Source organism: Sceloporus occidentalis, unplaced genomic scaffold (assembly GCF_023333645.1).
Source record: "Sceloporus occidentalis isolate IW3139 unplaced genomic scaffold, rSceOcc1.0.p SCAF_92, whole genome shotgun sequence".
Classification (NCBI taxonomy): Eukaryota; Metazoa; Chordata; class Lepidosauria; order Squamata; family Phrynosomatidae; genus Sceloporus; species Sceloporus occidentalis.
In genome coordinates, this window is record NW_028317072.1 from 2559092 (window position 1) to 2579504 (window position 20413).

A 20413-nucleotide genomic window follows, 5' to 3' on the forward strand; every position below is an offset into this window, starting at 1 on the left:
TGGCAGAAATGTATTTCCCCTCGGGTTCAACTGTACTTCTCAGAAGTGTGTACTTGGGCAAGGGACTGTGGTTTTTCTTCACTGCGCATGAGTTAGTAAAAATCATAGCAAGTTACATTGGCCGTGCCTCAGAGGCTTGTTGATATCAATATCACCATCATCATCATCATCACCACCACTATAATTGGCCAAGAAAGGCAGACTTGTTAGCATTCAAAGCACCATAAATACACAAAAAATGCACTTGCGTATATTTAATAATAAAAAATAATGAAAAAATAAATAAAAAACAAGGCAGGGATGTATATATTTGATAATAAAAATTAATGTAATAAAATAAAAAACAAGCAATAATAAAAATTAATAAAATAAAACAAAAACAAGCAATAATAAAAATTAATAAACTAAAACAAGCAATAATAAAAATTAATAAACTAAAACAAGCAATAATACAAATTAATGAAATAAAAACAAGCAATAATAAAATTAATAAAATAAAATAAAAACAAGCAATAATAAAAATTTAAAATATTAAATAAAATAAGTATTTTATATTTTTAAAAATAATTTAAAAACCCCAAAAAACCAAGGCAGACCTAATGGCCACTGACTCAGCTTTCCTCCTCCTCCTCCTCTGCCCCAATTCTGCCCTGGCCTAAGTTCAGGCACCCTTCCTCCGGCTCCTTCCTCCTCCTCCTCCTCTCCCCCCTCCTCCTGCTTATGAAGGCTGGCGTGCGTGTGGAGGGAAGCAGGGCAGGTGCGCGCGCACGCGCGCGCAGAAGGACACGGGGAAGGCAGGCACGCGCGCAATGAGAGAAGCGGGGAAGGCAGGCGCGTGCGGAGGGAAGTGGGGAAGGCGCTCACGCTGCCCCTGGCCCCTGCTGGGGCCTGGGCGGCGCGCAAGCCCTCCCAGTGGGGGCGCGGTGGCGGCGGCGCTTCTGCCGCCCGCCGAGGAAGAGGAGGAAGGCGGAGCCGGAGGAGGAGGTGGGTTGGCGCCGCAGCAGCCGCGTTAGCAGCAGCGGCAATGGCTGGAGCAGGCCCCCAAACCGGGAACAAGGCATGGGTGGGGGCCCAAACCGGACCGGGACCGGGAGGGGCCCCCCGAAACCGTGATTGGCACGGGGGCTGCCGGGTTATGGCAACCCTAACCTTACTTAACATTTTGTCAAGCTGCAGCTAAAGTTTTGTTTATCCATTGCCTCCACATCTTCTTGCCTGCAACTAAATTGAACTGGGTTGTGTTCCCAGTCTAACAGGATTCTTCCCCATGCAATGAGCCTAGTCAGCCTCTCCTTAGATGCCAGTCACTATTATTTATAACATCAGCAAAGCTAAAAAAGGTTCCCTCACCAAGGAATGGTTTTGTGTGGCAAAAGCTGAAGACAGCACAGGTTAAACAAAACCCTTTTAATTATGTTGGAAGCTACTTTGCATCCCAATGTTGGGAGAAAGGCAGGATAGTAATCAAAATACAGCCACCTATAAGTGGCTATTTTTCCCAATTTGACTGTTCTCACTAAGTCATGAAAGCTCATGCAAAAATTAAAACCAGATAGTCTTAAAGGTACTGCTACATTACTAGGAATTTTAGTTTGTTATGGCACCAGAGCTCTCTGACAGAGGTTGAATATCTCACAGATCTACAAAACCCCAAATTTCACAGCACTGAGCCATGGCAGTTAAAATGGTGTGAAACTACATTATTTCTGCTGTGCATATTAGTGCAGTCTTCCAGACATGGTTGGGCTTCAACTTCCATTCACCATAACCAGCACAGCAAACAGTAATGAATGCTGGGGAGCTATAGTCCAACTGAAGAACACTTTGCCCAACCCTGATCTGTATGGTGAAAACTGCTGTCAAAACCTGTCTCTAGAAAATATTTAATAAAAGCAAGCAAGACTTGCAGTAGCTAAAAAAAACGCTCTTTCTAAGGAATTTACAGTACAAAGGGGGAAAGGTTATTGATTATCTGGATGTCCCCTAAATCTGCACTGCGTATTTAAGAGAAAATAATTCCACACCTGCCTTGAAGGAACACACTATTTGTTGGTGGAGGGGGGGGGGTGGAGACTGCCAGGAGCATGCCCAATGTGGCAGAAACAAGCACCACAAACATCCAAAGAGAGAAGATACTTCACACCCAACACTGTGCAGTAATTGTCATAGTTATTAGAAACAAGGGAGAGGGGAAAATGTTAAATCCATCAATACATAGCATAGAGTTTTCTCTCGCACACACACTCCAACACAGTAAAAAAGGCAAGAGGTGTTTGCTAGTAATCTAACAGAAGCAGGATGTAATTTTGCCCCCTCCCTGAACTCTCCCATCACCATCTCCCCAGACTTTCCAGGTCAGATCAATTCAAATGCCAGTACAGTTGGCTCTCCACATTTGTGGCTCTGACTTTGCAGATCTGATTATTTGTGAGTTTGATTAATATGTTCTCTCTAGGAATCTGTAGGTTCTCTAGTGCAACTCTGTTAGAAGTTGACCATAGATTTGTGCTGGGGAACCTAGAAGTTCCTAGATAAAAAGTTCCTTCTCTAGGCATTTGTAGCTCCTGATTCTATTATCAACATCTGGCAGATGTTGATCATAGAGTTGCAATTGAGGACCTGGAGATTCCTAAAGAGGTGTTATCTTAGGTAAAAAGAATAGTGTTTTTTAATATGTGGTCCTACCACATTCATGGGGAACCTTAATTCTTAACCCCAACAAATGTGGAGGGACCACTGTACTTGAATCTGACAGTAGCCATGAATGCCTATTAGTTGTGGCGGCTAAGTATTCCCTCCAGTGTCAGAGACAGTGTGTCTCTTAACATCAGTTGTTGGGGAAAGATAAAGAAGAGGGCAGCACCTTCCTCTCTTGCCTGTGAGCTTCCTCCAGGCATCTGGGTGATCCCTGTGGGGAAACAGGATGTTGGATTAGATAAGGGGTCTGAGAAGAGCCCTGCTGGACAAGAGCAATGCACCCTTTCAGTCTTTTTACAATGTTCAGCTGCTCCACTGTACACATTTGCAAGTCCTGTAACTTGAAAATTCCCTGCACACAGGCTGCAAAGTTTGACTCCAGGATATACATACACATTCACACACATATATATGTACCTATATGTGTACATTGGGATGAGACACCAAAGTTTGAATCCCCGCTTGACCATGGAAACCCGCTGGCTGACCCTGTGCAAGTCACACTCTCTCAGCTTCTCAAAGGAAGGCAATGGCAAACCCCCTTTGAACAAATCCTGCCAAGAAGACACTGAAATACAGTCAGGGTCAGTCAGAATCAACTTGAAAGCACTGGGTTGCAGGATCCATTCCTTGGTTGTTATTTTTTAAAGCCAACAGGGCAATATTTAATATCAGGCCATACTGCATGTGCAGATCTCTCCCTCCTTTCACTACAAAAGTTAAGTGTGAATGAGTAAACAAATCCTCAAGGGAGGGAGGGAGGGAGAGAAAGAAGAGTTCCCCTTTACTGAGGAGGGCTGTTATCAACTACTTGTTAGATAGTTGCTGGGGCAGATCGGAGATCCTACAGCCACCCGGTCCCTCTGTTTACCCTGGTGAGGGCAGAGGGGCCTTGGGTCTAACTTATCCACACTGATATGCCAAGGGATCTTGCAGCACCTTTGAGCCTAACTGAAAGAGAGAAGTTGGTAGCCTGAGCTTTCCTAGACTTGAGCTTACTTCCTCAGAGACATGTATCTTTGTAGGCGAAAGGATCTTGTGGCATTTTTGGGCCTAAATGAAAGAGAGAGGTTGGTAGCCTGAGCTTTCCAAGCCTTGAGCCTGCTTCCTCAGATGAACTCTCCACACCGAGGAGGTCCTGTTCCCCTCCTTTGCTGCAATGCCTCACTTCTTCCTAAACCCGGCAAAAGTTCCACTTTCTTCTCCTCACTGGAGCGGATGGAAGGCATGCCGCTCTTCAGAGCCCCAGCAGCAGGGTCTGCTTCCCAGGTCTCACTTCTCACATGGTGACCTTGGGCAATAAGTCACACTCTCTCGGCCTCAGGGGAAGGCAATGGCAACCCCCCTCTGAACAAATCTTGACAAGAAAAAACCCACAATAGGGCCACCATACATTGGAAACGACTTGGAGACACATGTCCAACAACAAAAAGGATGCTGAGAAACTGCAGCGTGTCCAAAGGAAGGTGACTAAAATGGTGAAGAGTCTGGAAACCATGCCCTATGAGGAACTATTTAGGGAGCTGGGGATGTTTAGCCTGGAGAAAAGAAGCTTAAGAGGTGATATGATAGCCCTGTTTAAATATTGGAAGGAAGAAATATTGAGGAGGAAGCAAGCTTGTTTTCTGCTGCTCCAGAGAACAGGATACAGAACAATGGATGCAAGCTACAGGAAAAGAGATTCCACCTCAACATTAGGAAGAACTTCCTGAGAGTAAGGGCTGTTCGACATTGGAACACACTCCTTCCTCAGAGTGGAGTGGAGTCTCCCTCCTTGGAGGTCTTTAAGCAGAGGCTGGATGGCCATCTGTCAGGGATGCTTTGACTGAGAGTTCCTGCATGGCAGAATGGGGTTGGACTGGATCAGGGCCCTTGCGGTCTCTTCCTATTCTATGACTCCATGAAAGCAGAAGCCCCAAGTGCGAGGGGCTTCGCCCAGGGTGACCAGGCGTCCTCTGTTCCCAGGAGGCGTCCTCCATCATCATGGCAGCCTTCTGCCCAGAAGGGGTTCCAAACCGGGGCAGAGCTGAGAAGCCCGCGCTGACCCTTCTGCGAGAGCCCCGCTTGTCTTCCCCCTCTCCCGCTTCCGGGCCTGGTCCCTGGCGGCCTCACCTTGTAGACCTTGCCGAAGGCCCCGTCGCCCAGCTCCCCGAGGACCTGCCAGACCTCGTTGGGGTCCAGGTCCCGGCGCACGTGCTCGTAGTCCCGGGAGCGGCGCTTGTCCAAGGGCGAGAGGCGCAGGATGCGGCGGAAGTTGGCGAAGGCCATGCCGCCCCAGGAGCCCCGAGGCAGCCCTGGGCTCGCTCTCCCCCGCCTCGAAGCCCCTCAGTCAGCAGGGAAGGAAGAGTGGGCTCCCGACCAGGAAAGCTCTCGGGAGAAAAAGTGGAGGAAAGAGAGAGAGGAGAGGAAGAGGGGAAGGGGCCCTTGGGCTCCTCTCCCACTCTCAGGCCCCCAGGGGACAAAGGGGGCCCAGGGGACAGGGCGCCAGGGCTGGGCTGGGCTGGCGGAGGGGGAAGCGCCCAGGGCCCCGGGAAGCCAAAGGGGCGCCGGAGAAGCTACTGCCCAGCCTTCCTCGGCTTCCAGGGAGGGGCTGGAGCCGAGCCCAGGGACAGCCTCCTGCTGCTGCTGCTGCCGCCGCTCACCTGCGGACGGGGCCCGGCGCTCGGCCCTCGGCCCCCCTCCCAGGCAGGGAAGCAGGCAGGGCGCCCTCCAGTCCTCCTCCTCCTCCTCCCCCTGGCTCCGCCTTGCCTCCGCCTCCCGGGTCCTCCTTTGGCCGGAGCCGCCCTCCTCCTCCTCCTCCTCCTCCTCCTCCTCCGCAGCGCCTCAGCCAGCCTCTCTCCCGGAGGACGAGCTCTGCCCAGGAGGGTCCTTCCCAAAGCATCCCTCAGGAGAAGCAGTGCTTGCAGCTGAGCTTTGCCCTCCCCTTTCTCCTCCTCCTCCTCCTCCTCCATTTGGAGCAGGGCTAAGAAGCAGGGGCCCTAGAAGCCTCCCTTTGCTCGCCTCCTGCCCTTTCCTTGCGCGTCCCATCCTTTCCGGCGCCTTGGCCTCCTTCGTGGCTGATCTTGGCCCCATTGCTTCAGACTAGGCAGGGGCCAGCTGCTTTCACTACAACGGAGGGCAAGGCGCCGCAAAATGGAGGGCCTCCCAAAACAACAGCTGAGAACACTTCTCATAGAAATGTAACACCGTTCTTTTTAGCCAGGCTCAAAATGGAGGACATTTTAGAATTCCTCAGCCTGAAATGGTAAAAACATGTCCTGGAAAAGGAGGACGTCTGGTCACTCTCTTCAGAGGTTTGCCATTGCCTTCTCCTGAGGCTGAGAGTGTGTGACTCTCCCAAGGTCACCCAGAGCCAAGAACGGAACCCTGCTCTCCAGAGTCATAGTCCAACATACAAACCACTGTGCCACACTGGCTTTTACAGTACAATAGCACCCAAACCCCACAAAATGGATACCTTTATTAGAGCACCCAAAGGGCATAAGCTACATGTTGCAAGCTCTCAAGGCCCCGCTGGCTTCATCCAGCAAAGGTCTTAAAAATCATTCAAGGGAGGGGGATGATGATGTTAGCCTGCATCTTGTGAAGCTGTTGGTGAGGATGTTCTGAGTATGAAGGCAGGTATGCCCACCAGGCCCCTCCTCCTCCTGGCCCTGTGGGACTGGGAGACAAAGCATTTGAAAGTCCAGGAAACTTCCGCTACATCAGCAAAACAAAAAGGTACTTCCTATGCAATCCAGGACGGTCCTTTCTGAGGTCACAAACCCCATTATTAGGAAGAGAACACCGAATCTTTCCAAAAGCCTCCATGCTTTTGCTTTAGGATAATGCTGGGAATTAAAATTTAAATTCTAATGGAATTTAAATTTCCTGGGCTTTAAAATGCTTTGGCCTGTTACAGACTGCCAAAATAAAGCTGCTTCGGGTCTCTTTGGAGGTATGCTATTTAAATGATGCATGGGTCCTAAGAGCCTGGAGGTCGCACCAAAGCCACGCTCCGTTCCTAAGCACTGGAGTGCAGCTTTGGTGCAGCTTCCGGATTCTTAGGATGCAAGCATCATTTAAACAGCATCCCTCCAAAGAGACCCAAAGCAGCTTTATTTTGGCTGTCTGTAACAGGCCTTAGCCTCCTAGTCCCACATGGCCAGGAGGCAGAGGAGCCTCCCTGCATAGATAGCCCTCCATACTCAGAACACCACCACCACCACCACCTTGACAAAAGGCAAGCTTCTGGCTAACATGGTCCATTTTTTAATCCTGTATCATTTTTCACACACCTTTGCTTGATGAAGAAACCAACGGGGCTTCAAAAACCTGCAACATATATTTTATGCATTTTGGTTGGTCCAATAAAGGTATCCCTATTTTGTGGATTTGGGGTGTTATTGTAGTTCTCCTTATCCCTGTCAGATGGGAAGATGAAGGGGAGCCAAGTCTAGGAAAGGTGTATGTTGGGGGAGTGTGGTTCCCAAAGGGGCTTTGAAGACCCTGATCCTGAATTTCACACATTCTTTCCACTGAGTGTTATTTATTACTCACATGCTGAAGGGGTCCTTTGGGGCAGAAAGGTAAAAGTTAAATCTTTACTTTGGAAGTTGATTGTTAAAACACCAGAGGAGAGATCAATAGAATTACTAGAGGAAGAGACTCCAATGCGTGTAACAATGTGTGAATTGTTACACACATTGATTCATACCAAGAAAGTGAGGTCTAGGCTGATGTAAGAGCAAAAATATGGCAACGCACTCCTGAACCATTGGATTTTGCTTTGTATATTAAGAGCTGTTGTTTCACACTTTCAGTGGCTTGGCAGTAGCAATTCATACTTATCAGGCTCAGGATAATTTAAAATATGGATACAAGAGCCCCTCTTTACCTATTTTCACGTAAGGCAAAGTGTACAGTTGGCCCTTGGTATCTGCTGGGGTTTGGTTCCAGGACCCCCATGGATACCCAAAGCCATGGATGCTCAAGTCCCATTGTATACAGTGGCATAGTAAACTGGTGTCACTTATATAAAATGGCAAAATCAAGGTTTGCTTTTTGGAATTTATATATTTTCCAAATATTTTCAAACTGGATGCTTGCACCTGTGGATAAAAAGTCTGTGGATATAGAGGGCTGACTGTACTCCATCTTAGCACACTGAAACTTACCTGAAAAAAGTAGTGTGTCTGTCAGTGGAGTCCCCCTAGTGCCACAAACAGGTCCACCAAGGATTCAGCTGAGAAGGCATGAGAGTCATAACTATACTCAATGGTGACTTGTTAAATTTTTTTCTCCTGGGGCCTTGTGTTGCCCATTGTATTTCCATCTTCCTCTTACCATTTTCTGAGGCTCTGTGTTTCCCTCTTTTGATGCAAGTGCCTGATTTCCTCCACAGGCAGCACCATGCATCTCTCTTATCTGGCACATTGGTTTACAAACCTCATTGTGACATGAGGGACCTGCTCCTGACCGGAATTCTTACAGCCCCCCCCCCCCCGCCATCGCTACTGGCTGAACAACCCTGATGTCATAATGGGATTTGTAGCTATGTGGTTTCCCCTGTGGTTGAGATGATGGCAACCCTATAAATGCAACATCGCCAAGACATCCTGTCCTCTGTAGCCCTATTGAGGTCTTGCAGACTCAGGGCCATGACATTTGATTGAGTTTACCTATCCTTGTGTAGTCTCCCCCCTTTCCTACTGCCTTCCTAAGCATTATTGCCTTTTCTAGTAAGTCATGTCTTCTCATGTTATGGCCAAAATAATAACAGCATCAGTTAAGTCATTATGGGTTCTTAGGACCCATTTATTTGTCTTTATAGTAGTCCACAGTATCTGTGGTATTCTTCTCCAACACCACTTCTCAAATGAGTTGATTTTATTCCTATCAGCTTCCTATCAGATGATGTAGAGAAACCTGATTTTGCCACATGAATGATACTACATATACACTAAAGGGTGGGCAACCTCTGGTGCCCTCTACATATTTTGAATGGCAACTACAGTAGTGTTGCCATCCAAAATATTCACAACTACTGAATGGACGTTGTAGCCCAAAACATTTGGAGGACCTTTAGTTCACCTCCTCCTTTCTAACAATACTGTGCACCCAGATGGGTTTAGTGGAGCATTTCTGTTACTTAGACATGTGGTGGACAAATGCAAGCTAATAGGGACATCTAGGGGAATGAGCTTGGAAGTGCATTAATTTGGAGTTACATGTCTTATATAGCAAATTGATATGAGCTTTACTAGCTGCACTTTTGGGAGGGGTTTGTTTTCTGTGCTGGAACTGGGTGTAGTTCTAGGCCTCCCAAAGAGTTGTTTCAGTGCCAAACTCTGACACACTTTATGGCTATAGCATAAGCTTCATTGGGGGTAGATGATGCAACAGGCGGCCTACAGCAGAGAAGCATTCAAGCCCTTTTGCTGATGGGGTTCTCACAGCCAATGGTAGAATTGGGCACCAAACTAATTCTATCCAGAAAATGTCCAGCAACAATCATATTCTCCATCGCTGTCTTTTAGGGGCATCTGGGTTGGGGTGCACCCCCCTGAGGCTGAGCCCAATGGAAGAAGAATAGTCACACATGCACATCTATTTAAGAGATCAAATACGCACCTTGAAAATTCACAGTAGAATTCTGAAAAAAAAATCCTTTTAAAAAATAAGCTTTGATACTTAATATAGGGGTCTGGAAACACTGGAAACTAAATATTTGAATAATGGAAGGAAACATTAAAGAATTAAAAACAAGTGACTCCCTCCAAGAGAGGTAAAGTGCACAGTTCAATACTTATTCCCAAAGATTGGTTTCTAGGTGACATTACATCAAAAATCTCTTGAAGTGGATCTCACTAATGGTGTACATAGTAGGAATACTGATAATTTACCCATTTCTTTATGTATTATCCCACCCTTTTGTTGTTTTTATTGTTGTGTGCTTTTAAGTTGTTTTCAACTTATGGTGACCTAAGGTGACCCTATTATGGGGTTTTGTTGGCATGTTTCTTAGAGGGGGTTTGCTATTGCCATCCTCTGTGACAGGCTGAGCAAGGTCACCCAGTGGGTTTACATGGCCAAGGTGGGATTCAAACTCTGGTCTCCAGAGTCATAGTCCAGTGCTCAAACTATTACATCACACTGGTTCCCACCCCTGTCTCATGCCAAATCCTTCATGGCAGACAGTCCCATTTTGAACACATTTGGTAGAGTACTCCTGCATTCCCTCCTTGTCATCATCATCATGTTCCAGTTCCAAGATGGAACTCTTTGACTGTGACATAGGCATCACCTGGAGTAACAGCAAAGTTACACTGGTGAACAGAATTCATTTGTGGCAAGATGAAACTGAAACCAAGATGTTTCCTGCATTTCTTATGCTTAGATAGAATGTATTGCTTATTATCTGTTAGAAATGCTAGAGCCCTGACAGCCTACTTTTCTCTTCTTGATGTTCATAACAAGAATGCTTTGAATAGTAAGTACAATAGAGCAATTAAAGGAAGGGTGCAAACTATAATTCCAACATAATCTCTCTGTTGCTGTTGGTCAGATCCATTATGAATGTGTCTTGTTTTTTCACTTTAAGTGTGAGAAAGCAGCAGGATGAAATGAGGAGGCTGAGAATGCTGGAGGATACTTTTGGGTGGCCATAGCATTACTGAAAAGTTTAATATCTAATGGAGCTGGACTGATTCTTATTGTTGTTAACTGCCCTCGATTCAATCTTGACCCATGGCAACCCTGTGGATGAGACATCTCCTAGACTCCCTGCCCTCCACTGTTCTGCTACCCATGTCCTCCTTAATGGAGTCCATCCATCTAGCATGTGGCCTTTCTCTCATTCTGCTTCTCTTCACCTTTCTTAGCATTTGTGTTTTTTCCAGTGAGTCATGTCTTCTCATGATGTGTCAGAAGTACGACAACCTCAGTTCTGCTTCCATGGAGATTTCTGGATTGATCTGCTCTAGCACCCATTTGTTTGTCCTTTTGGCTGTCCATGGAATCCCCAGCACTATTTTCCAGCACCACATCTTGAATGAATTGATTTCCCCCCCAGCTTCTTTCTTCCTATATTCATCATTTAGTCTAGCATGATTGTTTCCAATGGTGGGCAGCCAGGTTTATTTAGGTAGTTTATAAGCAGAGCATGAAGGCAACAGAAACTTCTTTGTTTATCCTACACATCTGTTATTAAGTGTCAAAGCACACTCATAGGCACAACAAGGGACCCTATCACATGGGGTTAAAACTCTGGCTTACCTTTCCCAAATTCAGTCCTAATTTGGGAGAAAGCCGGGTGTTATCACAAAGAAATCACCGCCAAATTGTCACCTGGCTTCCTCCCGAATTAGGACTGAATTTGGGAAAGGTTCTGTAAGTTTCCGACTATGGCCACCAAAGTGGCTTACAGGACCTGGGCTACATCCAGGATGGACCTGGGCAGCAATTCAGTGGTGATTTCTTTGCAGTAACACCTGGCTTCCTCCTGAATTAGGACTGAATTTGGGAAAGGTAAGATGGGGTTTTAACCCTATGTGATAGGGTCCAAGGTCTAACACTAAATCCATCTAAAACAATAGAATGGGCTTGAGTAATTAAAGTGCAGGATGGGCAGGCGATCCAAAGAGCTGAAACCCCCTGCTTTTGCTTCCATCCCTTGGAAATACTTTTTAAAAAACAGGAGTGTCCTCACCTTTACAAAAACAGTTTGAGATAGGAAAGCATTGATCCATACAAAGTTCAGCTCACTGCATCCATCTTGCAATTTAAACCATCTCTCTTTCACCTTATGCACCACTGTCAATACTAGATGCAGTCTTTATCTCCTTGAATTTTTGCATATCCTAGACTAAAAGTAGCAGGGTGAGAAAGTCTGTTCTAAATTCCCAAAGTTTTCATATGTGTCCCTTTATTGTACATTCAGTAGTTGAATATTGCTGGTCTTCCTAAAAATTCATTAATGCAACATCAAGCAAAGTCAAGTCCCAGTCTCCTTTGTAAGTACTGTAGAACAGCCAAATCCAAAATGGACCAGAATTTTTTAATGCTATATACACTTTAAAAACAACAACAGATGATTCTGGGTAAAGGTGACACTTTGAGACAACATAACATTTTGGCCCTTCTCCTTCATTATAACTATTTTTGATAGAGGACACACTATCACTGTGATGACAATTGTGTTATTTAACAATATGTGCTGAAGAAAAAAACAGTAGAGGAGCTCCTTTCTGAAAAATAGTTGGAAGATATCAGTTTCAAAGTTTTTTTGTATCTCTTGCCTCTGTTAATAATCATTCAGCCTGCCTGTTAATCAGTGTTTCTCTCTGTACTATGAATTAGAACATACTTCATATATACATGTATAGTGAATTATATTGATTAGATATTTTGAATGGACTAGGCCTAATGCAACATTGTTTTCCAGACCTGCAGTTTTACAATTTTCTTCATTATATAACTAACCTGACCAAGGCTCAGATCATGCTGGTGTTTGACTTGCTGGATTGGAATGGAAAAGGAGAGGTCAGCTTTGATGAATTCTACATGTTGGTGTGCATCATAATGTCTCATGAGGCAAGTTAACTTAGTTCCTGTAGGTGGGTGCGTATATAGAAAAAGTCTGTTTTGTAGTGGGTTGTACTGAAGATCCCATAAGCAAGCTTCTAGGGAATGCAACAAGGCTTACTATCTCCTTTATTGTGCACTATGCACACACTAGGGTTGCCAGATTGAAAACTGGAGAGGCCTCCTGTATCTTTAATGGTTATGTAGAACATCAACAATTTAAAATATGCAGATGACACCATACTACTAGTGGAAAACATTGTCTTGGTACAATTACTAAGGAAGGTCAAGGAAGATCTTGAGTGCAAAGGCAGGCTTGCTGCTGAAAATAAAGAAAACTACTATAATGACCACAGAGGACCTGCCTAAATTCAACTTAGATAATGAGGAAATTGTAATTGTTAAAAAATTCTCATACCTTGGATCAAACATTGAACAGAACGGAAACTGAAGCCAAGAGATAAGAAGAAGACTAGGAATAGGAAGGGCAGCAATGAAAGAACTAGGCAAGATGTAAAACTGCAAAGATATACAATTGAGCACTAAAGTTAGAATCATCCAAGCCATGATATTCCTCATCTCCATGTAGAGATGTGAAAGCTGGATAGTGAAGAAAATGGATAAAAAGAAAAGAAACTAATTTGAGATATGATACTGGGGAAGAGTGCTGAGAAAACTGTGGACAGCCAAAAAGACAGACAAACGGGTTCTTGATCAGATCAAGCCTGAAATACCCCTAGAAACAAAAATTATCAAATTGAGGCTGATGTATTCTGGCCACATCAGGAGAAGACATAATAATAATAATAATAATAATAATAATAATAATAATAATAATAATAATAATGTTTATTTATATACCGCTTTTCCAAATTAGATCAAAGCAGTGTACAACAGGAAGTACAATACAATATCCAAAGTCAAAATAAAACATAACAGGCCTCTCTCCCCCTCAAGATGGTGGTTGGAAGGAGGGCTCTTTTTCTTTCAGGCCAGGCCTCTCTCCCCCTCAAGATGGTGGTTGGAAGGAGGGCTCTTTTTCTTTCAGGCCAGGCCTCTCTCCTCCTCAAGATGGTGGTTGGAAGGAGGGCTCAGTGACTCATGACTCAGTGGAAAAGACAGTAATGCTAGGAAAGGTAGTAGAAATCACACCAGATAGATAGACTGAATTGGGGAGGCCATGGGCATGAATCTGCATGATTTAAGCAGAGCCGTGGAAGATAAGGGGTCTTGCAGATATTTCAATCACAAGGTCACCATGCGTAGAGGTCAATAGGTGTTACTTGGCTGTCTCACAAGCAACACCTGCAGTTAACAACAGCAGCAACCATAGTAAGAAACTTCAGCAGGTGTTGCTTGTGAGACAGCCAAGTAACACCTATTAAAATTCCCTCTTCTGTACAAATGTTAAAGGTACAAGAGCTGTCACCAGTTTTCAATCTGGCAACCTATCAGACCTGCTTCAGAGGTTCTCCTAACCCTCAACAGCAGATTTAGGGAGTGCACAAGAGAATGAGGAATGCATTCCATCAGTTATTTTTATTCCACTGGCAGACAGCCAACATTGGCTACAACCCTATATTCTAAGCTGTTTTTTGTTTAATGTTTGCTTAATTTGATTTGAAATATTAAATGGGATAAGGAGGGGTTTACCCACAGGTAGAGAGAATACAAATGCTCACCAAGAAAAGAAAACCGGTTCTTCATAATGGGAAGGTTCTGATGTATATTCTGATCTTTGTAAACCATGATTTATAAAATCAGAAACAAGTGTCAGGCTTGCATAGTTATCCCTTGTTCTTCTATTTACCTGGTACGTATCTCATGCTCTGGCACAGAAATCCTGTTTTGCTTAAACCAGAGAGTTCTTCCGGGATCTATAATAGGTAACTTTGTTTTAATATCAGCTGCCTTAATAGGTCCTGATTCTGGCTTAAGAACTTACTTAGCAAACCAGCTTGACACTATGCTAGAAGCTCTTCACTGCAGTCAGAATGAGACCTTGATTTCCACACTTGTTTCCAACTATGATTGCTAAAGTCAGGAATACCACATCTAAACTTGCCCATTAACTTTAGGTATAGGATGACAAAAAGGAAACCAGAAAGTGTTCTGGCACATTGGCATTTCTGCATCTGATTTCATGTAGTAGTAACAGGTACAACTGCTTTTACTGATACCTTTACTTTGCAAACTTCACTAGTTTGTCAATAGCAACAGAACCAGTCTACTTCAAAGTAAAACCAAAACCAAATACTTGGAATGAAAGTGAAAGCATATATAATGACTTACCTTGAGCATGTTTCAGTATCATGAGCCTACTGATCTGGAGGAAGCCAAACAGTTGCATCATTAAGGGTTGGTGTCTCCTGGTGCGGTAACACATTGTGCTACCCCCTCTGCCCCACTGACCTCCTCCCATACTATACCATACAGAATGCTTAGTAATATTTTTGTACTAATGCTACTCATAAATCATTATTCCCATATATCACTGAATGTAATGGTAATAGTTGTGACATAAAACAACTAGCTAAATTAAAATTATACCTTTAAATTACAATATCATATGCAAAGCCTAAGTGAATTTACATGTACATCGTTTCATGTTGTTAAAGTGGACATTGATAAGATTGGATGTTTTAAAATAAAATTTTAAAATATTTTTTTTAATTTTAAAAATGTTAAAACTTTTAATTTAAAATATATATATATATATATATATATATATATATATATATATATATAAAAAAAACTAGGGCCTCTCATTTCTCTTCCCACTGAGACTCACCCCACTGACAACATCTCTTCAGCATTTTAAAGGAATGCAGGCAAACGCCACAGCCACTTTCTGCCAAAAGGCAGATGTCTGGAGGAGCAATGGTGTCACCTTCCTTTAGAGTGTGGCCTGCACTCCTCACACACCTCTGAATTCAACTACCTTTTCTAGATGAAATTGGTAGTCTGAAGTAGACATGCCTTGTCTGGTGTGTAGTCTTAAATTCTTTCATTGTCTCCAGGCCTTGGGCAGCAGCTCTTCCCAACTTGTTGCTCTCCAGATGTGTTGAGTTAGAACAGCCATTACCCTCTGTCAGCACAGCTAGTGGTCATGCTGTATAGGGACAATGAAAGCTGTAATCTTACACATGCGGTGGGTACCAGGTTGGATAAGCCTGCTGAATAGTATTTCAGCACAAAGACAGGAAGAGATTTGAAGAGGTTGGTTATGGGGATGTACTTTGAATGCAGAATCCCTGCCTTCCCTCACCTGTCACTCCTTTTGTGGTGTATGGTCTTTTCCAGTGTTGCTAACTGTTCTGGAAGCCTGCAGTGTTGAGGAGCATTCAGGCACCTGGATGTGTCCTTGAGCTTACATAAGCAATGACATGCATTTACAAATGGCTTACAGTACTGAAGGTGTCAATGGTAAACACAGAGGGGGAAATTTCTAAAGTGCATGATAGCTATTTAGAAAAGTAAAACAAAACAAAACAGAATGCTAGCTTTTCATCTACTTTGGCTTTGCATTGCTGGAAGGTTGCCAATCCAGTATTTTGAGCTGGGAAGTTACTAGACCAGATAATTAGCACATTCACATCCCCATGTGACTGATATAACTAAAGAAAGAAGGGGAACTCATGAGGTCAGCATGAGGAAGAGGGATTTCAATTTCAAGGCAGGGTGTGGCTAAGGAACATGACCTGAACCAATTGTAATTATTTCCAGATCCTCTAAAAGTCATAACAATTTACCAGTTCCCTTTTCTGAGTAAGGAAACTAAGGCCTTTTACAGACTGCCAAAATAAAGCTGCTTCGGGTCTCTTTGGAGGTATGCTATTTAAATGATGCATGGGTCCTAAGAGCCTGGAGGTCGCACCAAAGCCACGCTCCGTTCCTAAGCACTGGAGTGCAGCTTTGGTGCAGCTTCGGATTCTTAGGATGTATGCATCATTTAAACAGCATACCTCCAAAGAGACCCGAAGCAGCTTTATTTTGGCAGTCTGTAACAGGCCTAAGTATTACATTATTATGTCTTCTCAGTATTTCAAACAATTGGGCAGAATCCGATCAGCCTTGCATTCAACTTCAGTGGAGCCTATTGGGAACAAGATTCATTCTGGTGTTGACTTTATCTGTTGCAGACAAAATGTGACCCTCCAGCTATAGTTGAATTGTAGCTCTCAGCACCTCTTCCCATTATCTATGCAGGCTAGGGCTGCCAGCTGTTTCAGTCCAGTAACAGCTGAAGGAGGTGCTTTGCCCACTCTGACCTACTATAGGCAGTTTGTTTTGGCACCTGGAGTGACCAAGATGGGACTAAAGGGCTGAATTCTTTTTTCATTACATGGAGATGCTGTGCTTGTTAGACCAACACCTTGCAATTAATCTGTGTTACTCTTCAATTGTAAAAGTGAAAGTAAGCAGCTGGAATTTGTATATGCATTCAGTAGCATTGGTGTGTGTGGGGAGGGGGGTGGCACGAATGAGAGCAAGAGAGTGCAGGATCCTTAAGGCATTACTAGATAGCTTCAGTTACATTTTATATTAAACAGATCAGGACAGATCCAGCACTGAGATATGTATGGAGTTATATATTTATTTATTTAGGTTATTTACATGACACCTTTCTCCCAAAGTGGGATTAAGACAGTACTCGTTGGTAAAGTTTCCTATTCTACAGCATTTAAATAAAATGATTCCACTACTGTGGTGTAGTGGTTTGAGTGCTAGAGTATGACTCTGGAGACCAAGGCTCAAATCCCCACTCAGCCATGGAAACCCAATAGGTGACCGGAATGTACATATAAGGAACACCCAAAGCATCTATTCTACATCCTCACTACCATCGCTACCAGTAAAAATAAAACAAATTAAAAATCAGAGGAACATCTTTGTCAGTGCTTAGTTTATCCTGGAAAACCAGGAATTGAGATCAGCAGAAAAAGTTAATTTCTTTCTTCTTTTAACTTCATTTCTTGGACCAGAATCACCTTGAAAAGCAGTTCATGTATCGTCATTGTCATGCTGTTTTTGAATTGTTGGATATCGACGGAGGTCACACAGTAGGCCCTACAGAGTTCCAAGCCACTCGCTTCCTCTTCAATATTAAGAAAAGTGAACTAAGCCAGATATTCAAGGATTTTGACATCTCTGGTGATGAGGTAACCAAAGGTGGTGGGAGGAGACCTTGGGTCCACCCTACCTTACTGTCTCATGTGAATAGTATGTTTGGCTTTCATTGGCCTGAAAAAGGCCCATCTGAGAATGAGGTTGTTTCCTCATAGAGAAAAGTGTGTTACACATTCCTATTCTTGTTCCTGTATGGCTCATCTAATCCTAAGAAAGCACACCATTATTTCTAACTGGGGGGTGAAGGTGGGGAGGTACCTTGACAGCAGTCTAAAGATCAGTGATCAGAGATCAGAAAGGCTGTTTAAAGCCCTTGGCAGTTCTTTGTATGGAAGTGAGTTCTGGCTTGCAGACTGGGATACTACTATAGCACTTGGATTTATTTCTGAGTAAACACCAACAGAATTGAGCTGTGCATATACACGGTGAGAAAATATCCACATTTACATTTTTAGTTATGAGATAGCCCACTCACTTCAGTTTTAGACCTACCCTTTGCAAACTGTGAGGCCTTTCCCAAACTGGAATCAAGCCATTTAACAAAATATAAAATAAAATCCCCACACTTGTTTTATAACCACAGTTGGAAACTATGGTAGTTCTAATGGTGGCAGGGAGCTGGACCAGATGAGCTTTGGTCTCTCTTCTAACTCTATGATTCTCTTTCTCTGGCATGATTTGTTAATGTTGATGTCAGTGTCCCATGGACGTGGAGGCTCTTCTCCCCAGATAGCTAGCAAACCACCATATACATACAAGGCAGGCAACCTTGAAATCATTGTTTATCCAAAATTCAGGATTAATTTTAGTAGGTGATGAAGGAATATACAAATGAAACCCAACTGGTCCATTTGATATAGTTGGTTATATTATCTATAGACATTCAAACTACAATGAATTTGTTTCACTACCTTTCATTTTTTTTTTTTTTTTTTTTTTTTTTTTTTTTTTTTTTTTGTAATAGGACTTTATGGCTATCCAAGCACACAACCCGCAAATATACCAAAGTTGCTCCACCCTTAGGACTTGGATGAGATTGCTTCTGAGGCTTGAGGATAAGAGCTAGCTGTTGTGCCTATACATTCAGCTGACAGAAGGAGTGTATCAGCAGAGTGTGGAAGAACTTCACTGTCCTTCTAAGATCTGCCAATGTGTGGAGATTAATATCTGAAATGTAAAATGCTAATTCACCTCCCTGACCTCACCCCTTCCACCCAACATTGTTTCTGGGTGGAAAGGGTGCAATTCCCTTCTGGAAGAAATCTGATGGTTACCACTGCAGAAGACGAATGATTCAGGATTATTGCTGCATCTCCAACTACAACTGCATGTGGCTAACCTATCCTACATATAGAGATATTGCTTCTTTAGTTACATATATCATTTGTATTTTAGTGACTATGACCTTGGGTGGAGTTTCAGGAGCACTAGCACTAAGGAGGGTGGAAGGAAAGGTGATGGAAGGAGTGGTGATGTTTGAAGGTTGGAAACTAAGCTCTGACACACCATTTCATAAACCAACCATCCATATTTCACTAAATTGTTATTCTATTTCTCTCTCCTCTTTTTAGCAACTGAACTACAAGGAGTTCAGGATGTTTACAATCTTCTGCATTGACAGACAACAGAGAAAGGCAACAGAGAATTTGAAAAGGCAAACAGATAAGTCTGAAGAAGCTGAAGCTGAGGATGAAGTTGAGGATGAACCTGGAGAGGAAGAGGATGAAGATTAATTCACTGAAGATGTGGAAAACAGCAGTATTCATCTCATAGCCAAAGTTAAAACACAAAAGAAAAAAAACACTATAAAGAGGATTTTGACTATTAAAAAACCTAGCCACCTGAAACTATTCAAAGAAATCACAAGAGACCAGTGACTGTGCTAGACTATATAAATATTAAAATTTTCTTTTAAAATGGCAGGTCATTTGTTTTTCCAGAAAGTAATAGAAGATCTATGCTGAGCTTTCTGTCTTTGTCTATTTTGTGAAGAACACAAAGAATAGATCAGACCTTTAATGATACAGTTTACTTCCATATACAAATAACTAGTGCACAAGATACTATTGCGTCAAAGTATTATTGAATCTCTCTCGTGTTCTTGGAATTCTTACCACTGACATCTCCTTGCTACACATATTTAAACATAGACATGACTACCCAAGTGATGCACATCAGAATTTAACCAAAAGCCATGGTACACCATGGTAAGGGGCTCAGAGAACACCACAGAGACAATCATCCAAAGTCTGAGACACTTGAATATGCAGTTCATTACAAAAGCAGGTAGAATTATTTGGAATCATATTCAGATGAGGCAAGCATATAGAGATTGTGAAATGCAGAGGAAATCTGTGGCAGGAAGAGGCCTGGGTGACAGAAGACAGCATGCAAGAGGCACAGAGAAGTCGGAATGTCATTTGATGGAAGAAATGACATTAAAGTGTCAATATTACTTATCCCAAAATGTGTATGTGTTTGTGTGTGTAAGAGGGCTCTTACTCAGTGGTCCACGGTGACCAGAAAACTCATGTTTTGAATAGAAGCATCAGGATTACATGGGTACTTCTTTAGAAGTTATTGAAGGCATACAGAGAAGAAGGTGCAGCCTGCTGCCTAGATGCATGCAATAAAAAGGCTGTGATGAGAGACCATGACCAGGCAAAACCTTGATAGGTTCCTGTGATCACTCTGCCTCCCCTGTGATCCTGAGGTGGGCATGGTGGGCCCTCTGCATCAGTCTTCCTGGAGGCAAAAGCAGAATGTCATGGCAGAAGAGCCGGCACTCTTACTAAGCAGGAGATATGCTGTCTTAGAAGCAGATGTTAATGCAAATGCTCTGGGGCAGAGAGTCTGCTGAATATACAGAATTCATTGTTAAGACCTCAGTTTTGGGGGGAGCTTTTTTTACCTAACACAAAAGAAGAGAGGTAGTCAACACAGCTGGAAGTTGCATATTTTATCACTGATATTTACTGCAAAAAGATGCTGTGTGTGTGTGTGTGTGAGAGAGAGAGAGAGA

At 43.4% G+C, this 20413-nt stretch overlaps 2 protein-coding genes across 3 annotated transcripts in view; one reads left to right on the forward strand and one right to left on the reverse strand.

Annotated features, from left to right (window-relative positions):
• Positions 1 to 5350, reverse strand: part of LOC149284478 (serine/threonine-protein kinase 10-like) — a 102734-nt gene extending 97384 nt beyond the window's left edge. Inside the window, exon 1 of one of the 2 annotated variants that reach the window (XM_089496704.1) lies at positions 4810 to 5350. In XM_089496704.1, the coding sequence (XP_089352830.1) occupies positions 4810 to 4965 (156 nt within the window). In that variant the 5' untranslated portion in view covers positions 4966 to 5350. The remainder of the gene's footprint in view (positions 1 to 4809) is intronic. The other variant, XM_089496705.1, reaches the window with a different exon arrangement.
• A 6271-nt stretch (positions 5351 to 11621) lies between these two features.
• Positions 11622 to 19124, forward strand: EFCAB9 (EF-hand calcium binding domain 9). Its single transcript, XM_089496670.1, has 4 exons — positions 11622 to 11690; positions 12122 to 12270; positions 17247 to 17423; positions 18963 to 19124. The coding sequence occupies exons 1-4, from the start codon at positions 11654 to 11656 to the stop codon at positions 19122 to 19124; spliced, it is 525 nt and encodes a 174-aa protein (XP_089352796.1). The 5' UTR covers positions 11622 to 11653.
• Positions 19125 to 20413: the final 1289 nt, after the last annotated feature.